Source organism: Dipodomys spectabilis, unplaced genomic scaffold, assembly GCF_019054845.1.
Source record: "Dipodomys spectabilis isolate Male_0828 unplaced genomic scaffold, ASM1905484v1 ptg000219l, whole genome shotgun sequence".
NCBI lineage: Eukaryota > Metazoa > Chordata > Mammalia > Rodentia > Heteromyidae > Dipodomys > Dipodomys spectabilis.
The window spans coordinates 1,438,077-1,455,340 of NW_024870896.1; the positions used below are offsets into that span (position 1 = coordinate 1,438,077).

At 54.3% G+C, this 17,264-nt stretch overlaps 1 protein-coding gene across 1 annotated transcript; it reads left to right on the forward strand.

Annotated features, from left to right (window-relative positions):
- Positions 1–395: 395 nt before the first annotated feature.
- Positions 396–11,564, forward strand: Larp6 (La ribonucleoprotein 6, translational regulator). Its single transcript, XM_042697431.1, has 3 exons — positions 396–624; positions 7,561–7,771; positions 10,217–11,564. Exons 1-3 carry the CDS (start codon positions 437–439, stop codon positions 11,279–11,281), a joined length of 1,464 nt encoding a protein of 487 aa, XP_042553365.1. The 5' UTR covers positions 396–436; the 3' UTR covers positions 11,282–11,564.
- Positions 11,565–17,264: the final 5,700 nt, after the last annotated feature.

Sequence of the window (17,264 nt, forward strand, 5' to 3'; positions counted from 1 at the left end):
CCTGGAGGGAGGAGACCTGGCCCGACTGCAGGGACCCCCGCACACGCATCATCCCAGGATAGCCCTGACACCATCCCAGGATGGCCCCGCAGGCGGCCCGCAGAGACCACAGCCCGGGGCGGGGCCACCACGAAGGGGCGGGGCCACGAGCACCATCAGAGGCGTGGCTACACGGAGGGGCGTGGCCATTCGAGGGTGGGGCCAATCAGGGAGGAGCCGACGGCGCTCGCTAGGACCGGGCCGCAGGAGGCGTGGCCATGCGGAGGGGCGGAGCCAGAGCGCGACCCGGTCCGTCCGTCCTCCCCGCGCCGGGCCCCGCCGCCCTGCGCTCGCGCCGCCCCCGCGCGCCCTGCAGTCGCCGCCGCCGCCGCCCCGCTGGCCGGGCCTGGCGGCGTGGGTCCCGGGCGGTGCCGCAGTCCCCGCGTGCCCGCGAACCATGGCCCAGCCCGGCGCGGAGGCGCTGCCGGGCCCCGAGACACCGGTGCAGATCCGCGTCGCCATCCAGGAGGCTGAGGACGAGGACGAGGATCTGGGGGCGGAGCTGCGCGACGCGGGCGGCCGGGCCCGGTACCTGAGCCCCGGCTGGGGCAGCGCGGGAGAGGAGGAGCCCAGCCGCGGGCACAGGTGCGGGCGGGGTGCGATCACCGCGGGGCGAGGCCGGGCCCCAGCCCCAGCCCTGTCCCGACCCCATCCCTGGACATCCCTAACCTGTCCCCAACCCCATCCCCGGAACCCATCCCCGGGCCCCTCCCTAACCCCATCCCCAACCCCGTCCCTGGCTCCATCCCGACACCATCCCCAACCCATCTCCGACTCCATCCCGGACCCCATCCCTGTCCCCATCCTCCGAATCCATCCCCAACTCCATCCCTGACTCCATCCCCGGACCCCATCCCTAATCCCATCCCCAACTCCATCCCCGATTCTATCCTCGGACCCCATCCCCAGACCCCATCTCCGACTCCATTCCTGACCCTATCCCCGACCCCATCCCTAACCCCATCCCTGGATCCCATCCCGGACCCCAAACCCGACCCCATCCCTGATCCCATCCCTGATCTCATCCCCGACCCTATCTCCGACTCCATCCCTGACCCTATCTTGGACCCCATTCCTGACTCCATCCCAACCCCGTTCCCAGACCTATCCTGGACCCCATCTCCAACCCTGCCCCAGCCCCAGCCCCATCCGTGGAGTCCATCCCCGACCCCATCCCCGGACCCTGTCCCCAGACCTCTCCCTGGACCCCGTCTCCGACTCCATTCCTGGACCCCATCCCCGACTCCATCCCTGAATCCCATCCCTGACTCCATCCCCAACATCATCCCCGACCCCACCCCTGGACCCCTCCCTAACCCCATCCAACCCCGCCCCTGACTCCATCCCCACACCATTCCCAACCCCATCCCCGACTCCATCCACGGACCCCATCCCTGACCCCATCCCTGACTCCATCCCTAACCCATCCGGGACCCCATCCTCCGAATCCATCCCCAACTCCATCCCTGACTCCATCTCCGGACCCCATCCCTAATCCCATCCCCAACTCCATCCCCGATTCTATTCTCGGACCCCATCCCCGATTCCATTCCTGACCCCATCCCTAACCCCATCCCTGGACCCCATCCCGGACCCCAAACCCGACTCTATCACTGATCTCATCCCCAGACCCCATCTCCGACTCCATTCCTAACCCTATCCCCGACCCCATCCTTGGACTCCATCCCGGACCCCAAACCCGACTCCATCCCTGATCTCATCCTCGGACCCCATCTCCGACTCCATCCCTGACCCTATCTTGGACCCCATTCCTGACTCCATCCCAACACCGTTCCCAGACCTATCCTGGACCCCATCTCCAGCCCCATCCCCAGCCCCATCCGTGGAGTCCATCCCCGACCCCATCCCCGGACCCTGTCCCCAGACCTCTCCCTGAACCCCGTCTCCGACTCCATTCCTGGACCCCATCCCTGGATCCCATCCCCGACTCCATCCCCAACACCATCCCCAACCCCTTCCCTGACCCCATCCCCGGGCCCCATTCCTGACCCCATCCCCAGACCACATCCCTGGGCCCTATCCCTGACCTAATCCCTAGAGCCCTAACCCCATCCCCGACCCTGACCCCATCCTCTAAGCCCCGAGCCTATCCACAGTCCTCATGGGGTCCCCTGGATCATACTAGCATGACAGGCCTCCTATCTGCTTCCTGCACAGGCCTGTAACCCTTGGAGGTGGGGCTTTTGGAGTAACTGGTGAGGGACAGGGCTCTGATCCCTGTAGGATGGATTGATGATGGATGGGGCTCTGGTCTCCATGGGGACGTGGACTGGTGATGGACAGAGCTGGTCCCCATGGAGATGTAAACTAGTGATAGATGGGGCTCTGGACGCCATGGAGATGTGAACTGGTGATGGATAGGGCTCTGGACCTTGTGGTGGTGTGAACTAGTGATGGACAGGACTCTGGTCCCCACGGGGATATGTGCTGGTGATGGACAGGGCTCTGGTCCCTGTAGAGATGTCCTGGCAGCTTTCCCACCCCACCCCATCCCCAGAATCACCAGTTCCCCACTGAATCTGTGCCTTCATTGTTTCCCTGCCCCACACTGGGCACTTGGAAGTCGGTAGGGCCCTTGGCCCTGAGCCTTGTCCTAGCCAGATGCCTTAGGCTGTCCCCACTGGGCATAGGCCTTTCAGGTTGGTGTTTTGTCCCCCTGGTTTTTCAAGAGCACTTTATTTCCAAGGCTGGATCCTCAACCTGGGCTCGGGCCATTCCACAGTCAAGAAGGTCGAGACTATGGAAGCCAGAGATTTAGGGCAGACCAGCGGAGAAACCTCCTGCAGGGGCTAAGGCCAGCACCACAGTGCTGCGGTAGACCTCACAGGGTAGATCTGTTATCAACTGACTGTTTGGTTCTGTTCCATACTGCATTTGGAGGTGACGGATGGCTCATTGGTTACTGAATGAGGAGGTCATGGATGGCTCCCTAGGTACTAAGTGTGGAGGTGATAGACAGCTCCCTGGGTACTTAGTGTGGAGGTGATGGTCAGTTCCTGGGTACTGAATGTGGAGGTGATGGTCAGTTCCTGGGTACTGAATGTGGAGGTGATGGTCAGTTCCTGGAGTACTGAATGTGGAGATGATGGTCAACTCCTAGGGTACTGAGTGTGGAGGTGATGGGCAGCTCCACTCTAAATTCAGAGCCTTCATTCCAATGCCAGAGTAGTGCTTTATCTATGCAGTGGCCTGGGCTTGGTGAGGGCCGGGTGTCAAGTGCTTCCTGGCATAGCAAGGCTTGATTCCTGAATATCCCTGGGGCTTTCAAGGCCAAGGAGCTCACAGAGCAGGAGCCAGAGCCAGGAACAGGAGAAGCTCTGTCCCCGGTTCGAGCCCAGCCTAGCCAGGCAGCAGCTTCGCCCTCCACCAATTCCTGAATCTGCAGTAGCAGCGCTCTGCCAATGCTGAGCTCCCTGCGTGTTGTAGTTCATGCCCCCAGGGTCCTGTCTGCCCAATCCCCTGAGCACACAGTACTATCCGTCCAGTTCCCTGAGCACCAGGGCATCCTCTTCTTCATCAGTGCCCACTCCTCAGGCATGGGTGTCCTGCTCTGCAGTATGGGCGTTGAGTCCTAGCACTCACCTCAGGTTGATTCTAAAGTGACTCCTTCCAGGCAGCTGTGGGCGCTCTGTAAAGGCACTTCACCATGTGCAAAAGACCCTTCTTGTCCGTCTCCCTGCTCTTCTGCACATGGCACCTGGCTTACAGCAGGAGCAGGAGCAATGGGTGGACAATATGGGAAGCTTTTGTACCTTCTGAGTGTTCACTACCAAGTGCTCACTGCTGAGTGCTCACTGTTGAGTGCTCACTAGACTTCTCTCCACTTCTCCCTCACTGAAAGCCTTTCCTTTCACTCATGCCTTTTCTCATGGAAATTTCTACACATAAAATGGGACAGAATGGTGCACAAGCATTCTTATACAGCCATCTACATTTACTGGAGGTCATTATTTTGCTGTATTTGTTGGATGAGTAGATAGGTCAGCTTTGCTCTTCCTGCAAGTGGGGGTAAGTTTTAGGGTAAGAAAGTAGTATGTAAGTTGGATTTAAATCCTAAGAACAGCGCTCGTGCATGCACGTTTGTGTGTGTGTGTGTATGTGTGTGTTTGTGTGCGTGCATGTGCATGCGTGCACACAGATACTGAGGCTTGAACTCGGAGCCTGGACTCTGTCCCTGAGCTCTTTATGCTCAAGACTGGTACTCTACCACTTGAGCCACAGCGCCACTTCTGGTTTTCTGGTGGTTCATTAAAGATAGGAGTCCCCTGAACTTGCTTACCTGGGCTGGCTTTGACCACGATCCTCAGATCTCAGCCTCCTGAGTAACTGGGATTAAAATCATGAACCACCGGTGCCTAGCAGGTACAATTCTTATGAGCGTCCTTCCATGTAAGAGATGGACGGCTGTTGCCGCCTTCTGGCGGAGGAGTTTAACGCCCCAGTTACCTCTGACATCCTCTAGTGCCAGTTCCCTCCCTCACCTCCTCAATGCGTCAACTGATTTTTGTAAACCGCTTCCTTGTCCCCCAAAGCAGAACCCATCAATCCAGGCTGAAGGCTTGCTGGTTACGTCTCTGTGCAGGCTTTTCATCTGGAATATTCCTACCTACTTCTCTGGTTTTCTTCTAATGCTTTGCTGTTTCTGATACATGAGGTCAGCCATCTTGAGTGTCTTGCATTTTGGGTTGGCAAGGTGATGTCTCTATGGTGTCCTGGAACAACTCCTGTTCACTTCATACTTCCTGGAAGTGAGAAGTGATGGCTATGGTTTGATTCAATCATCAGGATTAAGTATTTGGGCAAGGACACCTTGTATCCATGCTCTGGCATTTATATGGCATTACCTCATTAGTGGCACTAAGTTTGCCTGCTTGATTATGGAGATTTCTCCTCCCCACAGGTATAGCTTTCCTTTTGCAATTACTGAATAGGCTGTGGGCTCTCCATGCTGTTAATTTGATGTGTTGGTTTGAATATTGATTTGCGTGTGCTGAATCATCTCGAATTCCAGAAACAAATCCCACTTGATCATGGTGAATGAGCATCTTGGTTTTGTTTGTTTGTTTGTTTATTCAGTCATTATAAATGATGGGATCTTGTGGTTGGCCAGGCTGGTCCTGAACTGAGCTCAAGTGATCCTCCTGCCTCAATTTCCCAAGTAGCTGGGACTATAGGTGTGAAGCACCACACTTGGCTAGTAATCCTTCTAAGGTGCTGTCCAGTTCAGATTGCTGGCATTTTGCCTTGCTTTTCTATTGCTTTCCTCATGAGGTTTTCAGAAGCTTGAAAAGGCTTGGCATTGTTGTCCTTCAAATGTCTGGTAGAGCTGGGCACCAGTGACTCATGCCTGTAATCCTAGCTACTCAGAAAGCTGAGATCTGAGGATCACAGTTCAAAGCCAGCCTGGGCAGGAAAGTCCGTGAGACTCTTATCTCCAATAAACCACCAGAAAACCGAAAGTGGTACTGTGGCTCAAGCTGAGTAGAAGAGCTGAGGGATAGCACCCAAGCCCAGAGTTCAAGCCCCACAACCAGGGGAAAAAAATGTCTGGTAGAACTCAGCAGGTTCTGGGCTTTCCTTTCTATGACAAGCAATTTTTGCTTGCCAGTTTAATCCCTCTGGTTGTTATTGATACATTTAGATTTCCTATTTATTCCAAATTGGGTCCCAGTAGGTGGTGTGTTACCTATCTCTGTGAGATTGTTTTCTCATCAATAATCCTTTTGTCTAAGGGCGCTAGCATCCTTTGGAGTCTTACCTGAGTCAGTGAGTTAACTGAGGCTTACAAATGGAAGATTTTTCTCCTTTTCTCATTCTTTGGACATTTATTGGCTAGCATTCTTCTGCAAAAAAAAAAAAAAAAAAAAAGATAAAAAGAAAAGGAAGATAAAAAGCTTTGCCAGGCATGTGTAGTGGCTTCCTTTTATAGTCCCAGATTCTTGGGGGAGGCAGAGATTAGGAGGATTGTGGTTCTAGGCCAATCCAGGCAAAAAGTTCTTGAGACTTCATCTCAACTAATAAAAAGGCTGGGTATGGTGGTGTGTACTTGCCTTCCCACTTATGCAGAAGTGTCAATAAGAGGATCACAGTCCAGGATACACAAGGCATCAACTCAAGATTATTTGATGAAAGTAACTAAATGAGGAAGGGAGGGAGGGAGGGGGGGCGGAGAGGAGAGGTTGGAGAGTGGTCATGTTGGATAGCTTCAACGAAGGGCTGCTTTGGGCTTGAATGCCCATTCCCCTTCGTGGATTTGTGTTTATTCTCCTTTTTCAGAATTAGTCACACATGTTATTTTAGCCCACAGTGGAGTTTGGGAGTCCCTTCAGGGTGACTTTGGCCCACCCTTGGGGGATGTGTTCATCTCTTGTTTCCGGGTGCTCACACCCTGGGCTTAATTTGTACTTTTCCTACTGCAGCCACAGAGTCTGGCCTTTTCCACAGGACTTGTGGTTTTTCGAGTGATCACAAGAAAGTATTCAGACACCAGACTCCAGAATAAAAGAGCCTATTGCTACAGGGCTGTGATTGTTTTGAAAATTAAATATATATATATGCATATATATACATATATGTATACATATATATATATATGTATATATATATATATATATGGTCACTTCCAATTTCCAGCTTCCCATTACAGCTTGTGCTTTTGTGGGGTAGTTCTTTTATTTATTTTTACAGTGAAAAAAAAAATCTTGATTCCTAATGACATCCACCGGTTTATTTATCTGTGCATATGGAGCTGAGGGGTGTAGATGTCCCTTCTCCTCTCCCAGCCATTGTTGAGAACTGCAGAACCAGTCACCAGGTGTATCCTTTCTGCAGGGCATGTGGAATATGTCAGAACTGCAAGGTCAGAGAGCAAGGTCGTGGCCTGATAGATAGGTCAGACCCAGTGGGCCACTGCGGCCAGTGACAGGAGTGTCGTGTCCATGATCTTTCTCCATGACCAAGGATGCACCTGCTGCCACAGCAGAGAGACGTCTGGTTTTGTTTGGTTTCTCGGTGCCAGGCATGGAGCCCGGCGCCTTGTGGATGCTCCATAAGTGCTACCAGTAGCTCCCCCTCACGTGAGGGCTCGGGAGCTAATGATCTATGTGCACCGTAGCATTAGAGGGTTGGAGCGGGGAGTGGAGACGTGTGTGTGGATTGGGACTTGAAGCTGGGCACCAGCGATGGTTTCCTGCCTGCGTGCCCTAAAACCAGGCCCAGCCCCCTGCGTGCCTGTGGGGAGCAAAGCAATAGGAATAGCCGGGATTACAGGCATCCCCCTGGCCTCCAGCCTTCATCTGGCATCGTCTCTCCATGGATCAGATTAGGGCTGCACCCTCCTCCACAATCTCACCCCCCCCCTTGCCCTCCACATCCGTAGGGAGCCTATCCCTACTCGGGGTGGCTCTCCCAGCTCCAGGGGGCTGGAACTTCAGCATGGGAATTTGGGGGGGACCTGGTCCGGACCCCCCCCACTATAACCCTCTGTCTCCTCGGCCTCAGTGGTACCACGACGAGTGGAGGCGAGAACGAGGGCGAGGATCTGGAGGAGGCGTGGAAGCCCCCAGACCAGGAGCTGGTGCGGAAACTGGTGGAGCAGATCGAGTTCTACTTCTCGGACGAGAACTTGGAGAAGGACGCCTTCCTGCTGAAGCACGTGCGGAGGAACAAGCTGGGCTTCGTGAGCGTCAAGCTGCTCACCTCCTTCAAGAAGGTGAGGCCAGCCTTGCAGAGCCCTGTCCGGGTCTCTGGGGAGCTCGGGCTTGTGGCCTTTGACATCTGTCAAATTCCTTTGAAGCCTTGGTGACTAGCAATTATTTTTTTATTAATCTGAGGACTGATGAGGAAAAAAAAAAACAAGTTTAAGGGTCATTATTCAACACATGCAGCAGGGCATGGTAGTTTATGCCTGTAATCCCGGCTATTTGGGAGGGAGAGATAGGAGGATCACAGTTCAAAGTCAACCCAGGCAAAAAGTTAGGGAAACCCCCATCTCAATGAGAAGTCCAGGGTGCTGCCTTCTAACTTGGTCCCAGCTATTTGGGAAGCCCAGGTACAAGGATTGTGGTGCAAGCCTGGACAAAAAGTGAGAATTGTACCAGGAAATAAACAAAAATAAAAAGCTAAAGCAAAAAAGGCTGGAGGGGGGCATGGTTTGAGTGGTAGAGCTGCTGCCTAACAAGCACAAGACCAAAATAACAAAAACAAACAACACACTCCAAAGAATGTGATCCAGCAAGCTACGAGCAGGAGGCCGGGCTCCTGTGTGTTTGGCCAGGAGAGGGGGATGAGGGAGGGAGAGATGGGTGGAACACAAGTCTGTCTCCTTGGGGATGTGTGCTTACTGACAGCCTGTTGCATAACGGCTGCGTAGCCGTGGGTCCTGGCCAAGGGCCCTGAACCTTGTCAGTGAGCAGGGAAGGGAAGCACCCCAAGTTCAGCTCTGCCTGGCCCCATCCGCTCTGCCTTCCTTCTATTCGTTCCTCGAGCACACTGCAGGCCTGTGAGCGTCCTGCCCTCAGTGTCACCAGACACAGTCTGACACTAGACACAGCCAGTTCTTCTGAGAGCCGCCTGATGGGAGAACTGAGGCCTTCCCAGAGGTGGTGATGTTGGGAAAGGCTCCTGGAGAATGAATAGGAGTTGTCAAGGTCCAGGAGAAGGAAGTGGATATTTCATTCCTGGAAATGGGGAGCCAAGTGCTTACAGGGAAAAGCCCCCCTCCCTCCCCCAGTTTCTGCCAATAGAGTCAAGCACATCCTGGGTTTGCTCCTTGGAACTGGGCAGTTTCTAAACTCTTACGAAGTTTTTGGGGCTCCCTGCTGCTTTGCCCTGGTGGTACCTGGACACCCAGCCTCTGCAGCCCATCATGGCTGCTTCTGGGGGACCCCAGACCATCATCGCCCCTGCTCCTGGGGGGCTGTGCACTCGCTCAGACTTCTGCAGCCCTCCTGGGTCAGGTAGCCTGACCTTCCCTCCCAAGTCGAGCAGGTGCAGTGCCGACTTTGGGCTCGACAGACCCACCTGGAGAGTCCTTGCCTGCTTCCAGGCTCTCAGCCGCCATCTTCACCCTCTCCCTGCCCCTAAGTGACTGCCTTCTTTTGGGCTCGACAGACCCACCTGGAGAGTCCTTGCCTGCTCCCAGGCTCTCAGCCGCCATCTTCACCCTCTCCCTGCCCCTAAGTGACTGCCTTCTCCCCTTCAGTCCCGCCCATGGCCAATTCCTGCTGCCAAGGTCCCTGTGTGGGCAACTCCCCGATGGGTACCACGCTGCTGGCCTTGCTGCGGCCCCTGGTTGAGGGTCAGGGCCGGCTCCTGGGGTTCCAGCCCAGCCTCAGGAGGATTCTGGGACTTCACCATTCTGGCTTCTCCCCCGCCCCTCCACCATCTCTCCAGGCTGAGTCATTGAAGGGGTTCTAGAAATCACCCCCATTTCTGTGCCGCATGCTCCCTCCATGCGTAGTTTCCATCTCCACCCTGGGGCAAGGATGAGGCCAGGTTGGGTTGAAAATCATGATTCACAGAAGATGGTACAGAGACGTCAGATGACCTTCTGGAAGCTTCTATGTCAGATGAGATGCTGAGATGCAGAATAGTGAAATCTCCCAGGAAGGAAGGATACACATCGTTTTATGGGCTATTTGCTGAGAGCCAGGCACCATTTCAGTTTTGTTCCTACCCCCCCGCCCCCGGTCCTGGGGCTTGAACTCTGGGCTTGGGCACTGTCCCTGAGCTTTTGCTCAAGGTTGGTACTCTACCACTTGAGCCACAACCTCCACTTCCAGCTTTTTTGCTGGTTGATTGGAGATTAGGGTCCCATGGACTTTCCTGTCCGGGCTGGCTTTGAACCACAATCCTCAGCTCTCAGCCTCCTGAGTAGCTGGGATGGCAGTGCCCGGCTACTGTTCCAAATTTGATAGAGCAAATTGGATGTGGATTTGGGTGTGGATGGCAGCTGGATGCGGTAGGCACTGTTAACAGATCTGTGTCATGGATGAATCTGGTGAGGCAGGAAGGGGGGGGGGTAATCTTCAGGACTTACGTTGGGTGCCCTGGTGTGACATTCCTGCCTTCAGGAACCTGGTATGGCTGGATTCTGGCGTCACAGGGCTGAGGGAGGCAGGCAATGGGTGCATCAGCCTTACTTTGCGTTCCACAGGTGAAGCACCTCACTCGGGACTGGAGGACCACAGCGCATGCCCTACAGTTCTCAGGGACCCTGGAGTTGAATGAGGACCACCGCAAGGTGCGGAGGACCACCCCAGTCCCACTCTTTCCCAACGAGAGCCTCCCCAGCAAGATGCTGCTGGTGTACGACCTGCACCTGTCCCCCACACCCTGGGCCTCGGCCACTCCCCAGAAGAATGGACGGCTGCAGGAGAGGGTCATGGAGCACCTCCTCAGGGTCTTCGGGACTTTTGGGGTCCTCTCGTCTGTGCGGATCCTCAAGCCCGGAAGAGACCTGCCCCCGGACATCCGGAGGATTGGCAGCCGCTACAGCCAGGTGGGCACCCAGGAGTGCGCCATCGTGGAGTTCGAGGAGGTGGAGGCGGCCATCAAGGCGCACGAGTTCATGAGCACAGAGGGCCAGGATGGCATGAAGGCCATCCTGATCGGCACGAAGCCGCCCAAAAAGAAAGTCCTCAGAGACAGGAACCCCGGTGACGAGGCCCCTTCCAACACCTTCCTCCACAAGTCCCCCAACAAGAGGGTGGAAGAGCTTCAGTACGCGGGCGATGAGTCCTCTGCCAACAGCTCCTCAGATCCCGAGAGCAGCCCCCCATCCCCCATGGCTGGCCGGAGGCCTGTGGTGGCCAAGCTCAGCCCCTCGAGCCACCAGAGCCTCTTCCTGAGCCCCAATGCCTCCCCGTGCTCCAGCCCCTGGAGCAGCCCCTCCGCCCAGCGCAAGGGTGTTTCCAGAAAGTCACCCCTGGCTGAGGAGGGCAGACTGCAGGCCAGCATGAGCCCCGAGGGCGGCCGCAAGGGCGCCGATTACTCCTCTGACAGCAGCATCACCCCCTCGGGCAGCCCCTGGGTGCGCAGGCGCCGCCAGGCCGAGATGGCAGCACCCACACCAGAGAAGAGCCCAGGAGCCAGCCCCCTGCTCTCCAGGAGGATCCAGACAGCCGACGGCTTGCCTGTGGGGGTGCTGAGGCTGCCCCGGGGCCCCGACAACACACGCGGCTTCCATGGTGGCCAGGAGCGGAGCCGGGCCAGCGTCTAGATATCAAGCCAGCCTTGCTTTCCAGGGTTCTGACATGGGGGAGGGAGGGGCTCGGAGGGAGACCTCGGAATTTATACATCTGTCACTCAGGCCTTCTGGCATGGCGACTCTTTCGAGTGCGTGTGAGGTCTGTCGGTGGCTGGCCTGAGCCTGTCTGTGGTAGGCCCTGCTCTGGTTTTCCAAGATTCTTAGGTTCAGTGGCCAATACTTAGCCCAAAGCATGGCGCCTACCCCCCACCCCCAGGACCAATGCCTGCTTCCTGTCAAGTGAATAAACCATAAAACACCCAGGGGTGTGGTCTGGTGTCCAGAGGCCCTGATGAGCCTGGTGGGACACAGGCCTCAGTGTACCCCATTTGGGCCAGGGCTGTCCTGAGCTGCTGGCAGCTGGGCCGGTGTCTAGTCACGATGGATCCTGAGGAGGCAGTGTGGAGTGAGGAGCCGCTCCAGGTGCAGTCAGCCTGCAGCCCTGAGCTCACCTGGGGACCTGTTGGAAATGCAGAGCCCTAGGCTCAGCTCCAGGCCTGCTGAAGCAGAAGCCCTGGGAGAAGGGCCTGAAGCCTAGTTCGTTTTTTAATTTTTATTTTTTGGTGGTACTGGGAATTGAACTCAGGGTGCTTGCTAGGCATGAACTGGGCCACCAGCCTCTGAATTGTGCTTCCTTTTGTTGCTAATGGTTGGCACAGCCCACTGCGCCTGGCCCTGTGCTTCCCCGTGGCCCAGATGATAGTAGGTGCCACCATACCCAGACACAGATTGAGATGAGTCTTGTGAACTTCCCTCCCTCCCTCCCTCCCTCCCTCCCTCCCTCCCTCCCTCCCTCCCTCTCTCTCTCTCTCTCTCTCTCTCTCTCTCTCTCTCTCTCTCTTTCTTTCTTTCTTTCTTTCTTTCTTTCTTTCTTTCTTTCTTTCTTTCTTTCTTTCTTTTTTGCCTCACTTGGCCTTCAACTGCTATCCTCCGATCTCTACCTCCCAAGTATCTAGAATTGTAGGTGTGAGCCACTGTGCCTAGAGCTGGGTTTTGGAAGTGACTGGTGCCACTTGGGGAGACCCACAGGCGTGGGCCTGGACTGAGATTTGAGCTCTTGGGTCTGATCTCACATCTGTCCCTTCTACTGTGTGACCGGGAGAATATGTCGGACTTCCTCTCCAATCCCCCCACCCCCCAATCTCCTCGTGTCCCCTAAAGCACTTGTCGAAATGTCTGCTTTTCATCTCATTTGGCTCAGGGGCTGTGGGCTCTGGAAGCCATCATGGTGCAGAAGAAAGAGCAGAGGTCTGGATTCCAGTACCACTTACCCTTCGTGCTCAGCATGTGCAAAACCAGTGATGGGTTTTCAGGCACGGTGCTGAGCTCTCCGAGTACCATCTCATTGAGCCATCCCAGCAGCAACAACAAAGTACCATCCATTCTTTACACTAGAAATAAACGGTCTCCATGTAGGTGATCGGCTTGTCCTGGGTTTAACAGCTATGCTGGTGGTTCTGGGATCTCGAGCTCACACTTTTTTTTTTTTTGGTCTTTTTTGCATTTTGAGACAGGGTCTGGCTGTGTAACCTCAGCTGGCCTTGAACTCTCCATCCTCCTGTCTCAGCCTCCCAAGAGGCTCAGATTACAGACCTGTACCACCTCACCCAGCTGGACCTATATAGTACCATGGTACAGTACCAGGGTACTGGTGTTTGCTCAGTACCTGTGTCCTGGGAACTCTGCTGCCCACGAACTTGCCCTCACCCTCTCTGTGACTCCGTGAAGTAGGATTCTACCGGCCTGACGCACGAAGCTGAGGCAGAAAAATAACACTTCCAGCCACCATGCAAATGGATGGAGACAGCTACACACGGGTGAGCAGGCGCTTAGTACCTGCTCCAAGGATGGCATACCTCGAGTAGATGCCCCCAGCAATCTCCTGGCTGCCATCCACCCTGCCCACTGTAGCTTGCCCAAAGGCTTTGTCCAAGCCCCAGGCATCAAGCCCTCTGGACTCTGGGCAGTGCTGTGGCTTCCTCCACCCCCACCCTGTGCCCAGTCCCTGACTTCGCTCCCATTCTCCCTGCAGCGATCCTGCATTCTCCTTCTCCAGAGCCCTGGAACCCTAGCACTCCATCTCTTCTTGCTGGAGCCTCATCCACCCTATTCATATGTTCCGAAACTCTTTAGAGAAGCAAGTGTGGTGACCATGACTTTAAAGCTCATCTGTACAGGTGGCTGCAGCCAAGCCCCGCCCCCTCTGCCCTGCTGCCCAGGGTGGCCTCTGATGTAGGGGTCAGTGGACCTGATCTCCAGTCATGGATTTCCCAGTCAGGAGTTGTTGGAGCCCGAGTGCACCATTTCCATTGGGCTGATGGGCTCCTCATTCAATGGCAGACAAAACTAGGGGTAGTTTGGTAAGTAATGCGGTGCTGCGGGACTCTGAGCATTTCCTGCGTGGCCTGCCTTCTACACTTCTTGCCCTGGCTGTGGGTTTTATCCTAGCTGTGTGTTTCTGCCACCCTGAGAGCCCATCCTGAGGTCAAGTGGTTTGAGTGGCCCTGAGGAGGTGGAGTGTAATGAGAAGCTGTCATCCACAGGCATGGGAAGTGGGGAGGGGGGAGAGGATCTGGGGGACCTCATCCTCCCCCGGGACCTAGCCTGAGTCTGCTTTGTGGGGCTCCTATAGCGCTCTGGAGGCCTGGGCACCGTGCCAATGAAGCTGCCCTTTCTAAACTTGGCTGAACCTACTTTCTCCTTGTCTGGGAACCTAGACTTTCTCCAATAGCTCTCACTGGGAAACGGAGGCAGTATTTCTTATTGTTTTACACATTTTATTATTGTTTTGTGCTGGGACTAGGACTCAAACTCAGGGCCTGGGCTCACTCCCTGAGTTCCTTCCTTCAGGGCTGGCCACTCTACCACTTGAGTCACAGCTCTGCTTCTGGCTTTTGGGTGGTTCATTGGAGATAAAGAGTCTCCCAGACTTTCCTGACTGGGCTGGCTTTGAACTGTGATCCTCATATCTCAGCCTCCCAAGTAGCTAGGATTTATAGACACGAGTCACTGGCGATCAGCTAAGTTTTATTCTTTTTTAATGAGAATCAGCTCCTTCCCCAGGCTGGCCCTGGAGTTCAGGCAACATCCTCTGGAGGCGCTGGTAGAACACCACCATTTCCTCAGGCCAAACCAAACACCACCTCTGCCTGCAAGCCGGGGATGGGTGGGTGGCAAACATGAGCACTGGAGATCCAGTTGCCTGGGCTCAGATCCTAGTGACTGTTGGCAGGTGCCTTTGCCTTCTGGTGCCTCAGTTTCCCCTCCAAAAGGTGGACATAGATGCTCCTATCTCCTATGACTTGTTAGATGTAGAAGCCTTAGCATCTGAACATCTTGTACAAGATAAGGACTTGGATAGGAGCAGATGGAAGCATCCTTCCTCAGAGAATTCAGAGAATTATGTGCTCTAGGGTATACGTTTTAGGCCTGCCCCATTGCACCGCCAAACTCACTTGGATAAGATAGACTTCTGTTGGCTTCACTTCCCTACTTAAAAAATATTGCTGGCCATCTCTTCCTGTTGGTGAAAAAAAAAAAAAGGCCACGTTGTTTGTATCCCCTGCAGGGCTGGGTTTCATCAACATGACAGAGGCCACGCCCACAGCAGTCCACATCTGGGTCTCATTTACTGCTGGCGTCGCAATTTGGTTTCTGCCAGACAAAGCTGAAATACGTGAGCAAGTGCTGTATGTGTGTGTGTGTGCGCATGTGCACGTGCACACGTGTGTATGTGTGTGGGTGTGTGCCAGTACTGTGGCTGGAATTCAGGGCCTCCCACTTGCTTGGCTTGCTTTAGCTAGTGCTCTACCACGTGAGCCATGCCTCCAGCGAGGCTTTTTGCTGCTTATTTTGGAAGGTGGACTCCCTGGCTGCCCAGGCTGGCCTTGAACTGTGATCCTCCAGACCTCAGCCTCTTGAGTGGCTAGCATTACAGTCATGAGCCACTGGTGCCTGCCACACCTTCTCTCAGAAGACATGCTACCTGCAGGTTATTTCTTGTACATGTCCCTGAAGTTGCTTTTCCTTGTCACCTTTGTCTACACATCTCACTCTGGAAAGTAACAGCGGAAGACCCGAATGTGGAGAGCCTGCCAGTGAGGATGGTGTTTGTCCCTGCCTGGGAGAATTCCTCTCACTGGCGCCCCTCGAGTCTACGTTGGAGTAGAGTTTCATCTAAATGGACATGAGTTCTGGACACGGCAGAGGCTCCTCCTGCCTCCTGCCCTGCCCATGTTTAGAGTGTTTTATTTATTTTATTTTTTGTCAGTTGTGGGACTTGAACTCTGGGCCTGGGTACTGTCCCTCAGCTCTTCAGCTCAAGGCAAGCACTCTACCACTTGAGCCACAGCACCACTTCTGGTTTTCTGGCGGTTAATTGGAAATAAGAGTCTCACGAACTTGCCTTCCCAGGCCAGCTTTGAACTACGATCCTCAGATCTCAGCCTCCTGAGTAGCTAGGATTACAGATGTGAGCCACCGGTGCCCGGCTACATGTTTAGAGTTTTATGCATTGGAGCAAAGTTTCACGGTATGAAAAATTCCACAGTGGCATCATGTCAGAGCCCAGGGATCTCAGATGGTTAGGAGTTTCTTCTTCATCCTTACGTTCCTTCCTTCTTCCATCCTTTCCCCTCTCTCTTGCTCTCCCCCCTCCTCTCCTCCCCTCCTTTTCTCATCTCCTTTAGGTTGAACCCAAGGCCAGCCCTTTTGCAGGTAGATAGCTAGATCTCTATATAGATAGATCTCTATCTCTCTCTATATTTTGTGTGTGTGTGTGTGTGTGTGTCCTGGGGCTTGAAGCTTTTTTCACTCAAGGCTACTGCTCTACCACTTGAGCCACACCTCCAATTCTTTTTTTTCCTGATTAAATTGTAGAGAAGAGTCTCCTGGATTCTCTTGTTCTGGCTGGCTTTGAACTGCGATCCTCAGATCTCAGCCTCCTGGGTAGCTAGGATGACAGGTGTGAGCCACTGGTGCCCTCTTATAGTTTATGAGAAAGGTTTGTTTTTTTTGTTTGTTTGTTTGTTTGTTTTTGTTTTTTGCCAAAGCAAACTTCACAATCCTTCTGCCTCCTCTTCCTAAGTAGCTGGGATTACAGGCACATACCACCATATCTGGTCCTGCCTCCTCTTCCTAAGTAGCTGGGATTACAGGCACATACCACCATATCTGGCTTTAAAAAGACCTGAAATTCCAGGCTTGCCACTAACTGTCTCACCACCACCGCCGCTGTCTGCTCCAGCTCCTTCACCCGTAAAGCCAGGACTACAGGGGACAGGTGCACACCATCCTGACACAAAGGCACTGTCTCCAAATAGGCCCCCAGTTTGAGGTCAGAAGATGGGGGAAAACTTAGCTACCGCCCCTGTCCCTTTGTGTTAGAATCAACTCCTTATGCTCCAATTCCTTGCTGGCATTGGAGCTGGGAACAGGGGATGGTGATCTCAGCATAGCTTATGGCGGCTGGCTGTCATGGCAGGGGATCAGGAAGCCGCTGAGTGGCTGTTAAATCAGAAGCTATTTTCAGGTAGGCTCTGGTGGCTCATGCCTGTGATCCTGACAACTCGGGAGGCTGAGATCCAGAGAATCAAGGTTCAAAACCAGCCCTGGGATAGTCTGGGAGACTCGGTGTCTACCAGCAAATACAAAGCAGGGCTGGGGTTGTGTCTCAAATGGTGGAGCACCAGCTGAGCAAGCTTGAAGCCCCTTGAGTTCAGTCCCTGGAGGTGGGAGGGGCAGTTACACTCCTAATTTTAAAAGCTATATTAGTTTTAAAAAAATATGACAATGTGTAACTTAGATTATAATTGAACAAGTGATGTCGTTTTGGAAATACATATTACGGAACTTCGTAAGTGACATTACTCCTCTCTGGGCCTCAGTTTCCCCAGGGAGCTGTCTGTGGCCCTCACTCCTCTCTGGGACTCAGTTTCCCCACGTGTGGCTAAGGGAT

What these genes read in the sequence shown, in the direction of transcription:
- Larp6 (XM_042697431.1), top strand. Translation starts at nt 437, where the DNA reads ATGGCCCAGCCCGGCGCGGAGGCGCTGCCGGGCCCCGAGACACCGGTG. An exon ending in GAGCCCAGCCGCGGGCACAG is followed by an intron (nt 625 to 7,560) that starts GTGCGGGCGGGG and finishes CCTCGGCCTCAG; the next exon opens with TGGTACCACGACGAGTGGAG. An exon ending in TGCTCACCTCCTTCAAGAAG is followed by an intron (nt 7,772 to 10,216) that starts GTGAGGCCAGCC and finishes TGCGTTCCACAG; the next exon opens with GTGAAGCACCTCACTCGGGA.